This window comes from Mixophyes fleayi, chromosome 8 (genome assembly GCF_038048845.1).
Source record: "Mixophyes fleayi isolate aMixFle1 chromosome 8, aMixFle1.hap1, whole genome shotgun sequence".
Lineage (NCBI taxonomy): Eukaryota > Metazoa > Chordata > Amphibia > Anura > Limnodynastidae > Mixophyes > Mixophyes fleayi.
The window spans coordinates 45,147,895-45,170,823 of record NC_134409.1 but is presented as its reverse complement, the minus strand read 5'-3'; the positions used below and the strand labels follow the sequence as shown (position 1 = coordinate 45,170,823).

Below are 22,929 nucleotides of genomic sequence, written 5' to 3'. Positions count from 1 at the left end.
TAATTGCTTTATTTCATCTACTCTTTCAGTTTCTCAAGCTGCTTTTCCAAAAGTCTAATTAAGAGAATCACTTGGCTCAAGCTGGCAGTGTCTGAGCTCACTTCACAAGTGACTACTTGAAATGGTTTCTGCACCTTGCACAGCACGGAAAGTATTCTCCACTGCGCTGAACTAAAATACATTCCCCCTTCTTATCCAATGTCATGGCTAGTGGAGTAAGAGTGGATGGCTTTTCGCTGTTCCTCCATCCTCAGAAGCATCTAAAGGATGGAATTCCACATTGTTACTTCATCTTGCTTCAGTTAGTGGCAGGCCAAGTTAAATTGTTCTTGTTGCTGCTTATCACACATTGCACCTTTCTAACTCCATGTTGGACAGTTGTCATACCTGTTGCCCTGGACAACCATCTCATTTCGGGTTGCATGGCGTTCCTCCTCTCTCGATTGCCATATTGCCTGCGTTACTGCGCATGTGCAGTCCCAGCACTTTTCAAACTTCTCTTGGTTCCACATTGGCTAATTATTGACCTGTGCACTATTTTAACCGCTTCCTCCTGTCTCACATTGTCAGATTTTCATGTCTCCTATCTGTATGGATGCAGTCCTCCATGTTTCCTGTTGCATTCTGACTCCTGATCGTCTCCTCGCATACCTGTCTTCTGATAACTGTGACATCTGTATCATCATCATGATCCACGGCTTTATTGCTAGCGCATTGTGCCTTTTTACCGGTCCTATTCCTAGGCTATAGGCTCACGGGGATCTCAGCGCCTCTGTCCTGTGCAGTACATCACCTCCTTGTTCTAACTAGTGTCATCTGTTCCACAATCTCATCAGTGGATATAATGCAGTGTTTTGTGCCATACCATCAATCCTGTCTATGGGCTATCCAGCCCGCAGAGATCTCACGATCATTCATCTATTAATATCTGTCCTCATGGTTCTAACCTGTTCTTATCCTGGCCAGTGATTATACTGCTGAGTATCACATCTCATCGTTGATCCTGTTCCGGGTTATTCTGCTCCCAAGGATCTCAACGCACAGTCCTCTCAGTGTATCACCCTCTCTACTGTTTCTGGGTCATCGATTCCTCAGCATATATTCGTGTTTAGCAAGCATTATATTGCACCTCATCATTGATCCTGTATCAAAACTTTGCTACCCATTTGGGACCTCAGTGCTCCTACTACCTGCTGTAGTGTCTTCCACAGTTTTCCTGGAGAACTACTACAAGACATTGGACATCATCATAGATCTTGTCTCTGGGTACCGGCTTGTTAGGATCGCAGGTCACCGGTATATTGCGGCTCAACACAGACATCTCTCAGAATCGTGGATGGTCTGCTGACTATAAGTCATCTGCTTTTCTCAGTTTATAGTTCCTGTCATAGTCTACTTACTCAACTGCCACTCTCCTAACACCTTCTGTAGTCCGGCATAGCTACTAATCTCCATTGACTCAGGTTCTTTCTTAGCGTACACTGCGGTGGTAGTCAGTTTAACGATACTGACTACCTCAACATGGACTATGACGACATGAGGATTCCGAAGAACTACTCCCCCGTCCTGAAAAAAAAAGCGACTTACCATGATCCAGATGACTTTATGTGACGACCTGATGTCTTGCCGACTGCAGAAAATTATGTCACGTGAAAACGCGACTCCTCTTAGAAGCGGCGATGGACGGACCATGGTCTTTTTTCAGCCTTAAAAAAGACCAGAAAACGACAGGGCTTAACGAGTTCAGGGGAGGTCTCGTTAGGTTCTCTTAGTCCCTCTCCCGCATCTTATTCTACTGATACCTTTGGCTTCTTGGTTCTGCTGACTCACGTTCCCAAAACTATCACTCTTTCAGCATTCGTGGACTCGAGAACAGCAGATAATTTCATGTCAGCTTCCACGGTTGCTTGTCTGGCCCTTCCCGCTAAACCACTGGAACAACCTCTACACCTTACCGCAATTAATGGAAGTAGAATCTCAGGTGGTGTCATTTGGGTTTGTATAGTTTCCTTAACTATGCAAATTGGATCCCTTCATAGGGAGAATCCTCTAGTAGGTGCTCTGTTTCCAGTAACAATTTATACTAATCGCAAGAATCTCTTGCATTTACAGACGGCACAGTGTCTGAACCCCCGCCAGGCAAGATGGTCTCTGTTTTTCTCCCTGTTCAATCTCATATTCAACTACTGCCCGGGTTCGAAAAACAAGAAAGAGGATGCTCTCTCTCTCGTTCTTTCGATCCCTCTGACATTAAACCCCCCCGAACAGAATAAATTTATCTTGGACCCTAAAAGCCTTGTGGCTTTAACTCTGGTAAGATCTACCCTTTATTCTCTGAGTAAGATCTTTGCAACTACTAATTTACGCACTAAACTATTATGCTGAGCCACACTTCTCGCTTCTCGGGACATGCTGGAGCTAAGAACACCTGGAAGTTGCTCAATTGAAGTTATTAGTGGCCATTTCTTCGCATCGAAGTCAAGCAATTTGTTGCCGCATGTCCCATTTGTGCCCAACACAAGGTACCCCAACAGAAACCATATGGTCAATTGATACCATTGTCTATTCTAAATCGCCCGTGGTCTCACATGGCAATGGATTTCATCACAGATCTACCATCTTCCAAATCCTGTATTGTCATATGGGTCATCGTAGATCATTTTACCAGAATCGCTCATTTTGGACCCCTCAAGGGCCTTCCCTCCAGCTCTACCTTAGCTGACCTTTTCCTCAGGGAAATTTTTCATTTGCATGGATGTCCTCAGGAGATTGTATCCAACGAGGTACTCAGTTCATATCTAAATTCTAGAGACTTTTGTAAGATTATTGTCATCAAACTCAATTTTTCTTTGGCCTACCATCCACAATCTAATGGGTTGATGGAAAGAACTAATCAGAAACTTGAGAAATTTCTTTGCATATTAATTTCTGCCAATCAAAGCAACTGGGCGGAATTCGCCCACAATAATCACTACCATGAGGCTATCTCCAACTCTCCTTTCTTTGTACTGTATGGCTGCCATCCCAAGTTACCCACCCTTCCCCAGGTTCCTTCCTCAGATATACCAGTGGTGGACTCTTTTTATCGGAACTTCCCAGTCATTTTGACTCAAGTATATGAAAGTTTAAATAAGTCTTCCACACGGAACAAGATGGCCAGTGATAGAAGTAGTCGTGCTGTTCCTAATTGGAGACCCGGAGACAAAGTCTGGTTTTTCACCCGCATTCTTCGACTACGGGTTCCTAGTATGAAGCTAGCCCCTAGGTTTATTGGTCCTTTTAAGATTTTGGAGGTCATTAATCCTGTAGCCTTTAGGTTGCAGTTGCCTTCTTCCTTACAAGTTCCATGCTTCTCTCCTGTTGTCTCCAATCGGTACTCTACCACTAATAATATTCCACCTCCCATTTTGGTCTAAAATCAACAAGAGTACAAGGTCAAAAAATTTTAGATTCTCGCATATCCAGAGGCACCTTGCACTTTTTAATCGATTGGAAGGCGTATGGCCCAGAGGAACACTCCTGAGTTAAAGCTATCAATGCACATTGTCCTTGGCTACTTAAGACTTTCCACAAAAAATTTCCTAACAAGCTTTTAAGGGTGTCCAGTGTCCAACCTTAAGGGAGGGGATACTGTCACAAACTTACCTGCACACACCTGTGCCCCTGATTCCCTCTGTCTCTGTGTTAGATCAGCACTTCCTGGTTTGGGTGGTTACATGATTGTGGCTGGGAGGCTGCATATTCTGCAGTGTATATAAAGCTCACTCTCACACTCTAACAGTGTCAGAGCAACAGGTTTTCATACCCAAACTGACTCTCTGTTATGCTGTATTGCTGCTGACCTTGGTTTTCCTTGCGAATCCTTCTTGGAAAGTGCTTCTCCCTGTTAACCCCTCGTGTACCAGTCCTTGCTTGTTTTGACCTCTTTTTCTCGGATCCTGATTTTGTACTGCACTGCTGCCTGTGTACCAGATTAAGGTCTGTTGTTAGACTTTCCGGGCCTTAGTCATTAAGGAGAGCAAAACATAACAAAGAAGTAACTTTGCACCTGTGCAAAACCAAGTTGCTTTGGAGGGGGAGGTAAATTTAAAATGTGAGGACAGATTTATAGTTGGGGTAGGGCATGTCCTAGATCAACTTTAAATTTCAGTGTAAAAATAAGGCTATCAAGTATTTGTGTGCCACATGAAAAACAGCCAGTATTTAACTTATGTGCAAAATAATAAACTAAACTGCACCCCTTGCATTGTAACATGGTTTGTCCAGGAGAAAACCTAGTCCTTTTTTATGCTTTGCTCTCTTTAATGACTCAGGCCCTCCTTCTGCATACTGATTTTGTACCTCGCTAAAGCCAATGTACCAGTCCTCGGCTAGCTGACCTGCTTTGAATTTCTCTTTAGCTCCGCTGTGTTATGCCTAGTGACTGTTCAGAGGGCTGCGACCTGTGTGTTCCCGGCTGTAAAAAGTCCATCCTGCCTTGCGGCGGTTCTTGGTGAAGAGTTTGGCCAGTGCTAAACCATGCTAACACGTGTATCCATCACCCCAGGTCTCTCTGCGTTAAGAAAACGAGAAAATCAATATAACTATGTACTTTATCATAGGCTTCAACAGATGATATAGAGTGATTACTATCATCATGACTGGTGCCAGCAGCTGCTTGGTGCTCCTAGTCTTCTGTGGACTGATGTGAATCCATATCGATGGCAAAGAGCAATGTGACTGGAAACTTTTAAAAACACTGCTACCCCTATTATTTCTGTTTCAGCACTGACAATGAGCAATGGCATGTACACTGTAGACTGGCAAGAAAACTGCCACCTCTCCTGTTTCTGTGTGAGCTATGGCATAGAGCATTGTGACTGGAGACTTTTAAGAACACTGCCACCTCTATTATTGCTGTTTCAGCACTGAACACTGCCACCTCTCCTGTGTCTGTGTGAGCTATGGAACAGAGCAATGTGACTGGAGACTTTTAAGAACACTGTCACTGCTATTGTTTCTGATTCAGCACTGACAATGAACAATGGCACTGACAATGTAGACTGGCAATATAACTGGAGACTGTTAAGAACACTGCCACCCCACCTCTTTCTCTTTTATTAATGACAGTGCCCAATTACACTGAAGACTGCCAAGAACCCTGCTACCCCTTCTGTGTCTCTCTGTGAAATGGCGCCAGATCTCCGTGGAGGGCAATACTTATAGAAGCCAAAACTTGTGAGATCCGAGGATGCAACGATGATGGTTTGTCTTGTTTTCAGTTCTGAGGGCAAGCGAAAGTACCAAGCCGGATTAGTACTCAAATCTCTGACGTTCGGGTGGGCTCAGTTTTCCAAAACCAAGCCCGATCATCTCTAATTTCTATATGACCCTTACCATATTGTGATTGCATGTGCTTAATTAATAAGAGAGCCATATTTGTTTGGAAACACTTGCACCGAATATGACTGATGTCCCTGGTTTACATGAGTATTTCCACATATTTGTTCATTACTTGCATTTTTACATACATTTTGTCTTATTTCATATTCTCATGAAATACTCTCCAGCAATACTTGCTTTGTTTAACTCATCTTGGCCTCAGTTTTTATCAAATCATGTAACTTCTATTTATGCTGCTACCAGACCAATAACTAGTTCATACCTATATTTTACTGTTAGCCTAAGGTCTTGGGTGCCTCTTGTTGATATGTGAAGCTTGTAGAGTGCACTAAAACGTGCCATGAACGTGCACTAAAACAGCAATTTTAATATTATGCCTTCTAAACAAAATATTTTTTATAAATGTATAGTGAGTTACTGTTAGTGTTACCATCCATGCGATAAGCCATGGATTTGACTTTTTTGTATTTCTATTGTAGGCAGGTGATGCTGCTACAGTGCAGACACATGGGTGAATTTAGTATTAAGTAAGGTTTTGTGATGCATGCTGGAGAGGGTGAAGCTCTGGTGTCACGAATCAATGCAGGAATACAGCTAAGGAGCCACGAATAAGGTGAAAAACATTCAATGTTTATTGCTGAAGGGTATGAACAGATGATGTAATAATAAGCTTTGCAGTAATTACCAGGTTTATGGCAGTTGCAGGTAAACAGGAGGTATGGAAAGATTCCAGGCAGCAAGTGCAGGGAAATGCAGAGGTAAATACCAAGTTCACAGATGATACAGGTCAGCAGAATGTATGCAGAGATCCCAAGCAGCATAAACCCAGGAGCACAGCAGGAGGAAGTGACAACAATGAACAGCAGGATGTGACCACAGAGTGTAACATCAATAAACAGCAATGAATGCTGGGAGAGACAGGTATACATAGGGAACACCCAGGTGCCAGGGATAATTAGTGAAGCAGGGTTAACTCCTAAGGGACTAGAAGCAGGTACAATAGCAGCACCTCTGGTGAATAGAAGTACTGCTGCAACACATAAAAAGAAACACAAATAATAAAGTCTAATAGTCCTGGAGGCAGGAGCTGCCAATACAAAGCAGCAAGTTGCAGGCACATCGTGACATCTGGTAACTGTCAGAACAAGCCTAGGGAATGACTGTCCTCCTGTTTTGCTGTTAATGTGTTGGAAGCAGGTCAGTGACATCACACAACTCATGCAAAGAGGATTATCTTCCGCACTAGAGTCCTTTAATCCATTTTATATAATGTATAATAGTCACAGAAGGGACCAAATAAGATAGTGGTGTCAAACTTGTAGTAGAATAATATTCTTACAAAAATCTGCTATTGAGGGTGCTGCTTCCTGTAGTATAGATTCATTGTTTACTGGGGAAAAAGGGAGAGAGAAAGAAATACTAACTAGGGAAGGCACACCTCATATGTGTAGTCAGTAGTAATTGTAATGATGATTAGTATATTCCAAAATGCTTTCTTAATGGCTTATAATGCTCATGGACATGAGATGAATGATAAAAACACACATTAAAACAACATTTTATTTGTATGAATTAAAATTGTATATATTAAAAGCGAACTATTAAAACTTAGTGGTGTAAATGAATAGCTATATATATATATATATATCAGGTAATCCTCTTTATAAGGCTCTTATTAGGAGTAATATAAATGGTATGATGCAAAATTTGTATAGCCAAATATAACAATGAATAATATTATCATACAAAATATGCACTGCACTTGATCAATAGAGTTTTTCTAATGCAGTCACACTTAACAATGTGCTTTGCATTAGAAAAGCTGTATTGATCAAATACAGTGTATATTTTGTATGATAATATTATTCATTGTTATATTTGGCTATACAAATTTTGTATCATACCATTTATATTACTCCTAATAAGAGCCTTAAAAGAGGATTACCTGAGATATACATATATATATATATATATATATATATATATATATATATATATATATATATATATATATATATATATATATATATATCTGTAGCTACTCATTAATAGAAAACACAATAGAGTGTGCTTGCGGACTTCAATATGTAGATAGGACAAAATGTAAATTAAAAACCAAAAATGCAAAGCACTTATTTAATATTCAAAAAGGAATAACCACTCATAGTGTCTCTAATCATTTTGAATGTTCATAACTGTGACCCTAAGGGTTTGAAGTTCATTGGAATTGAACAAATAAAAAGATCTTGGAGAGGAGGAGATTTCATGGAAAAAAATTCACGAATGGAAGCAAGATGGATCGATCTCTTAAAGTCACTAGAACCACATGGGAAATAGTACCTAACACTCATGTGTCACTATGTAGCCTTGCACCTCCTTGCATCTGTTGCAGTCTACGCCACATGGCTTGCAGATTTTCTACTCTCCTTTTACATTATACACATACTTGTAACTACCAATGATCTATTAATGATCATTCCAAAGTTTCTGTAAAACAGTTCAAAAATATATAATTGTAAGCATGACCTGAAATTTAAGAAACATGACAATTTCATTAAATTATATAAAAAAAAATATAGTAGATTACATAGACAAGGCTTTTAAAGCACACAAACGCAATGCAAACGTAAGCAACCGTGTAAGAACTATACAATACACACATAACATTGAATAACAGACAAGCATTGGTAATGTTCACACTCATGTTAAAAATGAATGAAAATAATTTTAAAAGCAGAGACAATTTCAACATTCGCAAAAGTATACAGTGTTTGTAAAATATAAAAGAATGCCCCTACCTCTTTAGTATAGAACAATCCTATAATCCTCAGATAACAATATTATTAGAGATGGTCACTGACCCCCGTGTTTTGGTTTTGGATTCGGTTTTGGATCTGGATTACCGTCGTGTTTTGGTTTTGGTTTTGCAAAACCGCCATTGCGTGTTTTGGTTTTGGTTTTGGTTGGTTTTGTTTTGCTATTTTGTTGGAAAATCAATGTTTTTGGGCCTAAAATAACCCAATTTAGTGCTCCAACTGTTTTAGAGATAAGTAATCTAATTGTTGAGGTAATAAATCATCCAAAAAATCAGTTTAATTCTTCGTTGGTAGGCCTTCATTTATTCTACACACAAAACAGATTGTCTTCCTCTCCATCTATGCATATTGGCAATGCAGCCATCGTCTTTGGATGTATATTACACCCTACACTTATAGTTAAATATGTAAAGAAATGGAAAAAGGCAGTTTGCTTTCTGTCTCTATAGGCCCCCCTCCACTTGTTTAAAAAAACAAAAAATTCAGCTGTTATAGACTGTGCAATATTAATTGACATGGAGAAAGCCAGTTTGGTTTCTGTCTCTCTAGGCCCCGCTCCACTTGTATAAAATACAAAAAAATTCAGCCGTTATAGACTGTACAATATTATGAGAAATGGACAAAGCCAGTTTGGGGTCACTCTGTCTATGACACCCTACCCTTAAGGATAAATTGCCCTAACAGCAGCCTTTCAAGATGGTACGTGATATGGAAATGCCACAAGTCCCTTTCCTCTTTGGGGGTAGATTGCACCCTACACTTACATAGAAAGTTTTAAAAAGATGTTATCGTCATCATTTTCAGCTTCATCCTCACCCTCATCAGTGTGTATGTCATCATCACAGACTATCAATTCATCGCCGCTTGAATCCGCCATTAGAGAACAGTCAGTGCTTGGATGTCTTGGATGGTGAAGGCCTTCCTCGTGGAAGATGTAGTTCATATTTATAAACATCATTTTCTCCACATTTTTGGGAAGTAACCTTCTATGGCGATCACTGACTAAGTTCCCTGCTGTGCTGAACACTCGTTCAGAGTACACACTGAAGGGTGGGCAGCTTAGGTATTGCAAAGCAAGTTTGTACATGGGTTTCCAAATGGCCTGCTTTTCTTCCCAGTAAGGAAAGGGACTGTCTGACATTTCCATATCAACTACCTCTTGAAAGTAATCCTCCACCATCCTTTGCATGTTTATACTCGTATTGGATGGAGTTATGGGCAAAGTGACACATTTTTTTGAAAAATCCTTCAAACCAGCCCAGATGTTAAATTGTTCTGGTCTGCCCCCTGCGTCTTCACTGCTTCTTTTTGGGAAATTTAATTTTTTACGAACAGCAGCAGCTTGAGAAAGTGAAGGAGGACACGTCGTCAAGCCGAGGCCCAGTTCAGCGGCCAACTTGCTGAGCAATAGCTCCTTGCAAAAGTTCACATCTCGCTCATTTACAAGTAAAGACTCAATGTAGGTTTTAAACCTTGGATCAAGCACAGTGGCCAAAACGTTCTGATCCGAGTTCAAGATCTTAATAACTCGAGGATCATTGTGAAGCGAATTAAGTACTTGATCGACAAGGCCAACATACTTTGCTGAATTGCTTGCTTTCAGCTCCTCCTTCATTTTCTCAAGCTGCTTTTCCAATAGTCTAATTAAAGGAATGACTTGGCTCAAACTAGCAGAGTCTGCACTCACCTCACACGTCACAACTTCAAATGGTTTCAGCACCTTGCACAACACTGAAAGGATTCCCCACTGTGCAAGAGTGAAATACATCCCCCCTCCTTTCCCAATGTCATGGCTTGTGCAGTATGCTTGGATGGCTTTGCGCTGTTCCTTCATTCTCTGAAGCATGTATAGGGTGGAATTCCACCTAGTTACCACCTCTTGCTTAAGTTGGTGGCAGGGCAAGTTAAACTGCTCTTGGAGCTGCTGTAATCTCCTACATGCTGTGGCTGAATGCCTGAAATGGCCTGCAATTTTACGGGCCACCGAAAGCATCTCCTGCACCTCACGGTTATTTCGTAGGAAGCTCTGCACCACCAAGTTGATGGTGTGAGCAAAACAGGGAATGTATTGGAAATCACCAAGCTGTAATGCTCGCACTATATTGTTGGCGTTATCAGAAATTACATACCCTGGGGAGAGTCCGAGTGGTATAAGCCATGCATCAATCACTTCTCTCAGTTTGCGTAACAAATTGTCAGCCGTATGCCTGTTAGTGAAGCCGGTGATACAAAGAGTGGCCTGCCTGTGACAAATGTTACGTAGTGGTGTACATGCTGCTGTTGTTCCTGCTGGTGAAGGTGAATGACCAACCCAGTGGGCTGTCACAGTCATATAGTCTTTGGTTTGGCCACTTCCACTTGTCCACATATCAGTGGTTAAGTGAACAGTGGGCAGAATGGCATTTTTCAGCGCAATCTCTACATTTTTACACACTTTTTGGTATAGTTGTGGAATTGCTTTACGGGAGAAATGGTGTCGCGATGGAATTCTGTAACGCGGACACAAAACCTCAATTAACTGTGAAAAACCAGCTGCGTTTATTGTGGAGATTGGACGCAGATCTAACACTAACATTGCAGCCATGGCGTCTGTGATTCGCTTGGCGACTGGGTGACTGCTGTCATATTTGCTTCCCCTCGCAAATGATTGTTTCACAGTTAATTGCTGAAATGTAGGACTGCTCATTTTCTTGACCTGCCTCTGGGATGACGATTCACCCCCAGCAGCAGCAACAGCAGCAGCAGTGGGACTAACACTTTCTTCAGAGGAATCAATAATAGTGCAGGAGTCATCCAGCCTTAAGTGGGATGCCGGGCTAACTCCGAGCGCTACTGAGGATATTGATGAGGATGGTGTGGTGGGTGTATTTTGTAGCCGTCGGGATGTCGGTGAGCGGAGGGTCTTAGCTGATGATGGAGTGCTTGTATTTTTTTGGGAAGAACTTTCAGCTTTTCCAAACACTTTGCCATGAACTCTCGTTAAATGGCGTAACATAGACGAGGTTCCAAGATGGTTAAGGTCCCTCCCTCGACTGACTGTGGCTTGACATACACTACAAATGGCTATACAATTGTTGTCTGGATTTGGGTAGAAATAATTCCACACATAAGAAGTGGATTTTTTTGTTTTATGCTCAGGCATGACAATGGCCTTTTTCTTGTCACGTGCCAGAACTGCTGCCACTGGTGCAGGACTTACACAAACAACCTCATCCTCATCAACATCCTCATTAGCGCCCTCGTCGCCTACACAAATCTCCCCCTCATCCTCTTCTAATTCCAAAGTGGCATCCTCAATTTGGGTATCACTGGCTGCACTCGGGCTATTAAGGCACACATCAGCAGAATCCTCACGATTAGACATCCCACTGTTGGATGGACTCTCCACAGGGATTGTTGTCATTTGTGAATCAGAGCAAACATTCTCCTCTAATGCCTTACTGTTATCTTGCAGCTTGGCTTTGACGTGTAACAGTAGTTGTGCACCAATTGTAGGCTGGGTAACTTTTTGGGATCTGCCACTAATAGCCAAAGGTGAAGGCCTCATTCTCTCTTTGCCACTGCGTGTGTAGAATGGCATGCTTGCAATTTTTTTTTTATCGTCACTTAACTTTTGCTCAGTTACACTTCTTTTTCGCTTCAATACAGTAAAAAAAATTTTGGTTTTTGTTTTTGCACTAATTTGGAAACACTCTGTTATTTGACATCGCCTTGGCCAGATGACGTACTGGGAACACTAACATCAGGACTGGTGACAGAACCTGGTTGCTCATTCTGATCATATGTGTACTGCTTTGAATCCATTCTGAGCGCAAAGCACTGGGGAGTGCTAAAAATTATTTGGTAGATACTGCTAACAGATATGACTTTTGACAGCCAGAAACATTTATGCACAACTATGGGTGACACCCCAAAAGCACCGAGGAGTGCTAAAAATTATTTGGTAGATACTGCTGACAGATATGACTTTTGACAGCCAGAAATATTTATGCACAATTATGGGGGACACCCCAAAAGCACCGAGGAGTGCTAAAAATTATTTGGTAGATACTGCTGACAGATATGACTTTTGACAGCCAGAAATATTTATGCACAATTATGGGGGACACCCCAAAAGCACTGAGGAGTGCAAAAAATTAGTTGGTAGATACTGCTGACAGATATGACTTTTGACAGCCAGAAATATTTATGCACAATTATGGTGGGACACCCCAAAAGCACTGAGGAGTGCTAAAAATTATTTGGTTGATACTGCTGACAGATATGACTTTTGACAGCCAGAAATATGTATGCACAATTATGGGGGACACCCCAAAAGCACTGAGGAGTGCTAAAAATTATTTGGTAGATACTGCTGACAGATATGACTTTTGACAGCCAGAAATATTTATGCACAATTATGGGGGACACCCCAAAAGCACTGAGGAGTGCTAACAATTAGTTGGTAGATACTGCTGACAGATATGACTTTTGACCGCCAGAAATATTTATGCACAATTATGGGGGACACCCCAAAAGCACTGAGGAGTGCTAAAAATTATTTGGTAGATACTGCTGACAGATATGACTTTTGACAGCCAGAAATATTTATGCACAATTATTGGGGACACCCCAAAAGCACTGGGGAGTGCCAAATATAAACAAAAAATAATAAACCTCTATCCTCCTCTCTTCTCTAGCGATTTTTGTTAGAGCAATTGCAAGAAGAATATTGGATTCTCTGTCCCTGCTCTAATCAGCCTGTGACTACACCCTGCTCTCTCCCTCTGTCAAATGGCGATGGATTGCTGTGGAGGCGTGTATTTATAATGTTGAAGTATCGCGAGAACCGAGCCCCGAGATCCGACGATGTCACGATGACGTTTGGCCTCGATTTGGATTCGGAACGGGCGGGAGAGTACCGAGCTGCTCAGCTCGGTACTCGGATACCCAAAGTTTGGGTGGGTTCGGTTCTCGGGGAACCGGACCCGCCCATCTCTAAATATTATAAACAATCCGTTTGACAAAATGGCACCATAGTTATCTCCCTCTAGCAGTCTTCTTGTATAATGTGATGAGATTGTGCAGGTACATCGGTATGCAGGTGAATAGTCCATTATCCCATTAGCTAAGGAGGATTGGAATGGTATGTTTTTTCGTTCATCGCTATCATCCGTAAGTTAGACTTGACCTTGAGCAGGTGCAACCCTTATGTCTGAGAAACAGCGTACTTCTGTGTACACCGGAGTTTGAATCGAACGTATCTGCAGGGGAACGCCTTTACTGTACATTGACTATGTGCACCTGCCCCTTCATCTACCTGTTGCGCTGAAGATGAATTGGAAGCTGCTGCGTTCTCTGGTGCATTGTCAGGCTCTGGTCACGCACAGTATAATTGTGTGCTTTATGCACACAAGATCGCCAGAGATGTTCCTTAATGAATCAGGCACATTGATTCTTCACATAGTTAATTTTACAAAATCAGTCACCCCCAAACAAGTACCTATAAATGTTTTTCTGCTTGCAATACAATATATTTGTACTGTACCCAAGTTCTAAATGTGGGTGTAGTAGCACTGGGGATGTGCACAAAGGAGGAAGTTGGCATTTATATGATCATTACTTGATCTGGGAGCACCTACTCCACAGTTTTTGACATATATCAGTATTTTATTTGAATTTAGTGCATGCATGGTATTAATGGGGCACACTATATTAGTGGGTTGTGGCATAAAATGCACTGTTGGACTGCTATTTTTGGCATCTTTTTAATTCTAATTTATGGTAACCCTAGTTACTGGACTTAGCATTTGTTGTAATATTTTACAGTCATTTTCACTGTTTGAAGAAGAACAAGAGTAAAACATTTTTGGGGAAATAATTTAAAAAGAAAGAAAGTTAATAGTGTGGTTCCCATATGTTCTGAAATAGTTTTTTGAATATAAAGCATTCATTACTGTCATTTCTATTATGCAAAACAACTTGTCCAGGCTCATATTTGATTGGCAGAGGTTTTTAAACTTTTCCAGATTTAAATATTTGCTCTATATGTTGTTTTTATAATGCATGTACTTGGAATATAATTATTTTAGTAAGAGGTAAATTTAGAACCCTTGACTGAAAACTAACTTTTGTCTTTGTTCTCTTAACCTGTGTAGTTCATGGTAAACATTTGAAATTTGAGCATCCATTCATACTCATACAAGGAAGGGAACATAATTCTGAATATTATCCCTACTAGTAGCAGCTTCATCTCTCTGATGTACAGCTATTTCCTTTTTTAAATTCAGCTCTTTGCAGCTATAAAATGATCAAACCCTTTTGCATTTAGTTTTTTACCTGGAAAAGAATCTAGAGGCAAATGATGATCAACATGATGACCATTGCAGACCAAAACAGCATCAAAACACTCCTTCTTCTGAATACCATTCTTCTCTGTCAGGACCTCCCATTGTCCTGTAGTGCAGTAATGTAAGCTCTTTGTCACGTGGCAGACTTCAGTCTTAAAGAAAACAGAAACAACAAGGATATGTCTGTAAATATGATGTATTGTTGAGGATATTGTGTGACAGTGGCTTTAAACACATGTCCTTATTGTAAAGTATGACATTCAGTTGACTGACACACAAGTCATGTTATGACAAGTGAGGCCCAAACCGCCGAACGCACTTTGGCTCTTGATCCCTTTGTGAGAGGAATCCCTTGAGCTGCTTTGTGAAGGCACGTCATTGTGAATCCAAAGGAGGTGTGGTCACAGTGACGCCAGATTTAGCACCGGCCAATCGTAAAGAAGTATGGTTCTGGAACCAGTGGTTAGTGCCGGATGGCCATACACTGTTTGGTTACTGCTATTAGTTGTGCTGACGCAAAATTTGCGTTGTCCGACACCATATATTGTTTTAATAAATTGTGACTTATTATTTTGCCAACAAATTCTGGTGTCAGTGTTGTTATTTTTAGTATAAGTTTAGTAGGACTTAAGGTGTGATTGGGGTTTGTAGCAGCGAAAGTGAAGTATCTTCAATCTGCTGTTTATGAACCGCAATAGAAGCATAAACATAAATGTAAGCATTCTTCTGATTTGCTTATCATGTAATCCTTACTATAGTCCTATTATTTATACCTTCTATACCATTTTCTTTAGTTTCTTGTCCTCTCACTCCTCCTCTTCTGGTATATACAGTACATCCCTCTTCAAATTTGTTTGGTGCCCGTGGTGTTCTAAATATCTGTATTGCTTATTTCCTACTTTCATTTTTCTATGCTGATAATCCACACAGCCTTACTTTCAACAGCCATATCTAAATATTTAATAATAATTACCAATAAGAAACTCAAAAGTAGGGGTTCTTACTTCTTGGACTGCTTTTTAAATAGCAGTCTTTTACGTCAGTCAATGCATTACATACTGGGTATTCAGAGCATGACAAAGGCCAGTCCAGAGCCATTGTTTAATCTACAGACAGACAGTTTCATGCTCTTCAAATTTGAAGTTCTCTTTAGCATGTGAAACATTTAAGGAATGTTTCACTGAAGTTTTGAAAAATGTTAAGAGACATTTGAGCTACAGCCAATTGAGAATATGCAAATAATGTGCTCCATTGCAGTAGAAGTTATGCGGATGTATGCAAGATAGGCGCACAACTTGGCGAACTGCAAGGGCATTATATTACCAAAATTAATAGAAGTTGTTGTTTATGAGTTTACAAGGCGAATGAAAGAAAACAAGTAATTCTAAAAGTTATATAGTATAGGCAACTCATAGTCCCCAAGGCCGTGGACCCCGTTATGGTTGTTTACTATTGCTATTCCTATTGTTTCACTACTGCTCTATTCTGTGTTTAAAATAAGATGACAATTTGTCAAAGCCCCTCACCCATGAATTTCCAAATTAGGTGAGTAAGAAATTTATGGAGAAGGGATATCAACAAGTGTTTAGTTTCTTCCAAGCAAATCGAATGAGAAGAGAAAAGTAGAGTGTGGCATGAGATAGTTAGACCTAGTGGTAACTCCAGAGGATCTAGAAAATGAAGAATACCAGGCAAGTAATTGTGAGGGAATGGGGTCTACCAAGGATGAACAGCCTACCGTGTTCCCCTGTACATACACCTAGGCAGATATCCAGCTTAAAAAATGATAGCTTTTATTAATGGAACAGCAACAACAGACACAAAACCAACATATGTATAGGAGTAAAAATTACAGGTATGCACAATGGACACGAGAGTAGTACATATAATACAATAACGGTCCTATTATGGACATTTTGGGAAATCCAACTATAGGCTTAGGCTTTCCTGGGAGTACGAAGCCCCAGTGACTGCCAGCAGGGCAGCGGTCCGGCTTCACTGTCACCTCGCTTTTGGCGAGCACACAGATTCACAAGACCTGGTTTAACTTATCCAAAGGAACAAGGGTCCTCGCAGTCCTTCTCCCGATCTCTGTCCTCTGTCAGCTGGCAGGAACAATACCTCCTACACCAGCCGGTTCTTTCCTCCATCAACCCCCTTGACACTCCACTGCCCTATCTGATACCCACAGAATAGCCTCAGGCTGTAGGGGTGTGTTGACTGTCTGCTGTGTCTTAGGATATTCAGGCATAGGATTACAATACACGTTTCCTAATTAAGGTGCTTAAATCAGGCACAGAAAGCCACCATGTCTAGCTTGTGAATATACTACTAAACATTATCTCGTTTGTTAACAGATGTAGCTAAAAGCACAATATTACAGTTTCTCATTTTTAGCCTGTAAAGTGTGGTTAACTAGCAATGTAAATAGCAGGGCCAAATATACACAATCTATATAAATGGTTACAGCATAATGTAATGGTGACTATTCACTCCATTGTGTTTTAAACATAACACTTGCCTGACTAGATTTTAACAGAGGAGGGGACATTACCCCTAGCTAGATCTCCTGTTGTTTAGGTAAACAAAGATAGCTTCTGTTAAACAATAGTCTGGTCTACCTGATAATATAATTCTTGATTTATTGTTTCTGCAGATCTAGAATACACATAGACTTACTCTTTTGGCATAAGTAAACAATAGGAAGCCCTAGGAATAGAATGAATACCTCACCTACAGTGTAATATATAATATGACACAATCTCATATGCTAGCAATCTTAAAGCTAATAGTCAAACACAGTATGGGGGTGAGCACAGACATGCTATGGGAATGAAAACAAATATGGAATACACAGTCATAATGTGTGCTAGGGCAGACATTCTAGGGGGACATTGGCATAAAAAGTGCATGTTTAACGGTATTGTGACAGTAATCTTATGAGTTTTAATTTAACTCTTTGTATTCCAATACTTTCAGATATTGGGGGACTAATTTATAAGTCTTTTAAAGTAAGTTATTTGTGTTATTGATTTTTTAGAGTATATTCATGGTAATTCCTTCTATCAACATTTTATTCCATAGTTAGTTTACTATTAAAATGTTAATAAGTGACTATCTAGAAATTATTAAAACTCACTAACAACCTCACCTTAAACTGAATGTGTTTCAAGAGTCTAAAGTGTTCTGCATAAAGTCTGAGGTACTCCAGGACCTTTGAATTGTGCAGGTATGTTGGGAAGTCCTGTGGCATTGGATAGTCTGTAAAACACATCATCTCCTTGGAAGTGTTGGTTACCACTGAACTATATATGCTTCCTCTTCTGTCTTCCACCATATCCTGTAATTAGAACGCAAGCATTTTATTGGCTGAAATATGCAATTATCAGATTTATAATTAACAATTATGTATCACACTTGGTGAATCCAAAATCCCATTAATATATCATTTTATTAATAATTCAATACTTAGTATATAGTCTTTTGTATACACGATATTAAAGGGAAGGTGCAACTTCACATAAAGAACATGCATTGAATCACAAAAAGAGAAAGAATATGTGAAGTGGGGCACTCACTGGATTGGTTAAAATAAACTATAAACTTTAATGATATGCATTAAAATACAAACATAATTAAATTGGTGAATATTAATTACTCCTAAAAATGATTTTTTTTAGTGAAATAATTAAAAACACAAATGAATGAAAGAAATTTTGAATTATTTATGGCTGTTAACAATACCAGACAATCTGCTATACTACGCCGCTGTTGTGTATATTTTATATGGGTAATAATTATTCCTCATAACAGACTCCCTTAATATAGAGTTAATGTATAAGCATTCCAAATCCCAATCCAACTAACTAGTAGGAAGTTATATATTTAGGTTGCTTCTCTCCTATGATAGTGTATTAGGAAAGGATAGATTATACCTTTTATTCAATAGACAGGGAGTGCCTTAATGAGCTTCTCCATGACCTCAGCTGTAACTTAGTTAGCCTTTGGTTAGTGTAGTAGACTGCTGCATTTGTTATCCCCTTTAGAACACTGCTTATATACCTCTCTGATATGAGCTAGTATTCTCCTCTATTAGGTATACCTAATTGGAATGGCACTGGTACTTGGCTTGATAACTTTATCCCAAGTAACGATATACTAGTTATAGTTACAGATAGCCACCACTAAACCCTATAATATAATGGCTAATAGCAAGAGGTTAAACCTCCTACTATTCTGACTGATCGTAGAAATCCAAATATGAGAACATCAAGGCACTAACTCACTAAATCATGAGCGTGACAGCCCTGGCTGGAGCGAATATCCTATAAACTTCCTATAGTACATTAATACTATTCTGTTGTTTGTATAACATTAGGTGGAGCTGGCTGTGTGCATGATTTACTCACCAACGTGTGTTTCGCTAATAGGCTTCATATAAGGCGAACCAAGGCAGCCTTCCCATTGGCTCTATAAACTCATTACATCACAAGAGGCATTGCATTTATTTGGAAATATTTTCACTCTGTTAATCTATGGAACATTTTACTGTAGGATTTTTTAATGTTACAAAGAAAACTATTAAAACAGTTAGCATGCATTTGCGTAAAGTTAAACATAATAGCTAAAAGAATCAATTGGAATTATATGTAGAATGGCATCCCCCTGTAGTGGTGCCCATAAAGTAGGGGAAAAAGAGGAGAGACAGGGGAGGACAGCAGAAAAGAAGAAGGTACTACTTACCAGACCTCTGATCCCAAGCAGGTAGTTTTGGTTCCTCCTTGTCGCTCCCCGAAATTGAGGATAGCGAATCTGAACAGAAGCCTTTGAAGAGTGGTCTCCTGTTGTACTGGAATCTGGAGGGAAGAATTGGCAGAGCCTGCTAGACACTGGATCGAATGTGATCATCCGATCTTAACAAGATTCCTGGCATTGATACCTGCATCTGCAGGAGACAGAGACCAGTGGATGGGAGACATCATAAGCAACAAATGACTGGTCAATGAACGAAAAGGAGGTGGTCCCTGAATAAGGTAGCCCTAAGAAGAACCTCCAGTGGGACACACTGTATCCATGGTCAGATGAAGATGCCAGCTTGGCGGTGCCTAAGAAAATGGATGCAATAGGTATCCTGAAGGAGATAGCTGCTGAAAAGGTACCTCAGAGAGAAGAAGGTACACTGGAGAGTGCAGCTGGTGAGTGGTGGATCTCGCCACCCTCCGAAGACGAGCCAAGAGTCACAGAAGTGGTGCACAATGATTGAAAGGTTCCAGCAGTCACTGAGAAAGAGGCCGCCTGGGTACCTGGTGAGAAACAGGATGGCCTAGATTGGGTTCTGTGCGAGAGGGCACTATATAAGAGGTTTTAACACATGGGGTTTGAATGTGTTTGTAAGCAATGCCATTGGGAAGAAGTTAGTTAGTTGGGGGGACCAAAATGAAAAAAAGAGGGGAAAATATAGAATAGTGTCCCTCAGGAGTGGTGCCCATGAGAAACGCAAAGAAGAGCAGACCAGGGTAGAAAAGTGCTGGAATGGGCAGAAGGCGAAAAAAAAGAAGCACGCGGCGACAGCGAATCTGAACAGATTTGCTCTTAGTCAATCAATGACCAGAATGGCAGGACAAACCAATCACAGCTTGCTGCCTCACTAAGTCCCTCACCCTGGAGGGGTCTAGAGAGAGACAATTTCAAGGGGCACAGAAAAGAGAAGGAGAAAAAAGGCACAGGAACGCAAAGAGAAGAACAGAAATGCACAGGACTATGAAGAAGGAGGGCCCTCTTTAATAAAGCTGAGGAGTCCAGTGCAGACAGAAGGAAAAAGAGTCTCTTTAATCAAAGCAAGTGTCGAACAGAAGAAGAGGCTGGCTGAAAAGATAGAAGTGGAAGTGGTAGGGAGAAGATGCAATTTTTGTGCAGAGCAGGTAAGTTTATTTTTTTATACTTTTCATATTGCCAATGACACCCATGTCAGCCAGAAGGCCTGTGAGCATATGTTCAGGCGCAAGGCCCATAGGCAGTTATTAAGCCATAAGGCCCAGGACTATTTGGGTACTTAGGCCTTATTTGTACTTTTGGGCACATTTTATGCAGGTTTTAAGCCTGGTCAGTATTTGCTAGGCTTAGAGCCTAGGTGATGACCGTTAGCATTCAGGTTTAGAGCCTGTGGGCACAGTGCAACTAGTCTCAGAACCTAGTAAGGGCACATTTTAATTCAGGAATAGACTGTGGCCATATTTTACAGGAACTAGGCCTGCCAGCAGATAGGAAATCAGCCCTATTTCAGAGATATTTTGCTCCTGATCCACCCCCGCCATCTTGGAACCTATTTTCCTGTCTAATTCTCTGGCAGCCACTTTATTGTTCGCTGAAGATTTTCCCTATGACCTGTGTTTCTGCACCCCATTAAAGGAAAATCACGGGTGATTCTTATTGTTTAAAGATAGAAGAGAGAAAGGGAGAATATGTCCTATATGGGAACTCTGTGAACTGATTAGTATGTATAATTAAACTCCAACTTTATTGTTTTTAATTAAAAATATATTCCCAGATTCAGCCAACAGCTTGCAGCAAAATATTTAAAAACATAAATAGATAGATATAGTCAGAAAGGAAAATCCCATTAAAAATGTCACCAAGCCTCGCTATATGATACCATTGTATTATATAATTCTTTACTAAATATATTATTTTATTGTTAATTGAAATAAAAATATATATAAATCACCACATCTATGTTATTGACTATCCTATTTCTTACTTGTTGAGGTCAATTTATTAATCCATTGTGTGATAAAGATATGCTCACAGTAAATGATTTATTCCAAATTTATAGAACAGAAACCATCCAAAGCCTTAATTGGATTCAAGATTTTCTGCTGCCCACTTTGCCCACTAGTGCTGCCCACTGTAACCTCTATTCATATAGACAACTGACAGTTATAGTTGTATGCATTTCAAATATTCTCAAAAGGCTTACTTGATATATCATTATCTTCATAGAAACACAATATTATTATATCTTTCGATGTGTCTAAAACAAACAGACTAATTTTATAAGAAAATCTTTATACTGCACTTATCATTGGCACAAATACCCTATTGAGTGGATATTATTGATGTCTGATACTGGTGCAGTCTATTATGAACTCCGTACTACACTTCCATAAATAAATCCGATCCCACTATTGATGGCAATTTTATGTTCCATCATAATTCTTAGATACATATAGCTACCCAGTCATTTTGAGGGAGTAAATCTATCCCTATTTCATTAATAAAGACTTACTAGCTGATGAATAATTGATGGATACTAAGTGATTCCTATTATGTTGTGTGATCCATTGTTTGATTGTACTCTGTGTGCATTACCTGTTTAGTATTATTTGCTATATACTGTGGTTCTCCCCATATACTCTATTATGCATTACATTGAGTTGGGTCTGGTCAGGGATAGAGCACTACACCTAATATGCTGCAGTGTTAAACATAGACCCAATGCAGTTGTCAGAGCCTTGTTCTTAAATTAGACTAGAGTGGGTGGGATACACAAACCAGAGATCAGGGCCAGCCAGCTGTTTTTTCTGCTTGCCCCTACAGAGAGAAAGTATACAGCAATCAAGAAAACTGGATGTTTCAGATGAGTGGTCCCACTCTTTGTTTTTGTTTTTTTGCCCTTGTGTTTTGTGTTAGTTCCTTGCTGGATGTTGTCGATTGGCATTTATGGATAGGTGGATCTGAGACGTTGAAGAATCTCTAAATGAACAATTGGTAAGAAACTTTTTGCAGATGCAGATTATAATGGGCTTAGTGAGGGAAGAGAAAGTTGTAAGGAGGAGAAATAATGGTGTATTGAGATGATTTTCTCCTTAAAGCAAGAAGCAAAGTCATGGGCAAGAAGTTTTGGGGTAGGGTATAGGTGTAGAGATGTGCCCCGCTGCTGTGCCCACGAAGAGGGTGAAGAAGATGAGCCCAGCTGCTGTGCCCTGGAAGAGGGTGAAGAGAGAAAAGATGGATATCTACTCACCACTCCTGCATTCCAGCACCTGTGAGTATTTCTTCTTTTCCGCGGGTCCCAGCAGCAGAGGGCAAGTGAGCCAATCAGGGCTCACCTCTCCCTGCTCGCCAATCAGTGGCCGGATAGGTGAGCAAATCCAAATAATACAAAAGGTACATAGGCGCATATAACAAAGTTCACCACAGAATGAAAAAGTCCATAAAATGTCCACGTAAATCAAACGCTTTTTATAAGTCCAATCATATAATCTTCTTTACAGATGATATCAAGAAGCAGATGTCTTATGGAAGGACTTAATTTTGTCTTTAACAACCTCTCCAAATATTGCGGTCCGTGGAGATTGGAAAAAAGAGGATAAATGGATATCGAATTAGTATTTCAACTAACA

The 22,929-nt window shown here is 40.2% G+C and overlaps 1 protein-coding gene across 6 annotated transcripts in view; it reads right to left on the bottom strand.

The window, feature by feature from the left end:
- LOC142099233 (flavin-containing monooxygenase 5-like) overlaps positions 1-22,929 on the bottom strand; it is a 93,149-nt gene that overhangs the window by 53,476 nt on the left and 16,744 nt on the right. For all 6 annotated transcript variants that reach the window (XR_012678495.1, XR_012678494.1, XM_075182475.1 and 3 more), the window contains exons 3-4: positions 17,679-17,867; positions 14,517-14,679 (exon numbers count right to left, since the gene is read on the bottom strand). Coding sequence is in view for 4 of the 6 variants with exons in the window: in XM_075182475.1 (XP_075038576.1) it covers positions 14,517-14,679; positions 17,679-17,867 (352 nt within the window). In the remaining 2 variants the exon portion in view is untranslated. The remainder of the gene's footprint in view (positions 1-14,516; positions 14,680-17,678; positions 17,868-22,929) is intronic.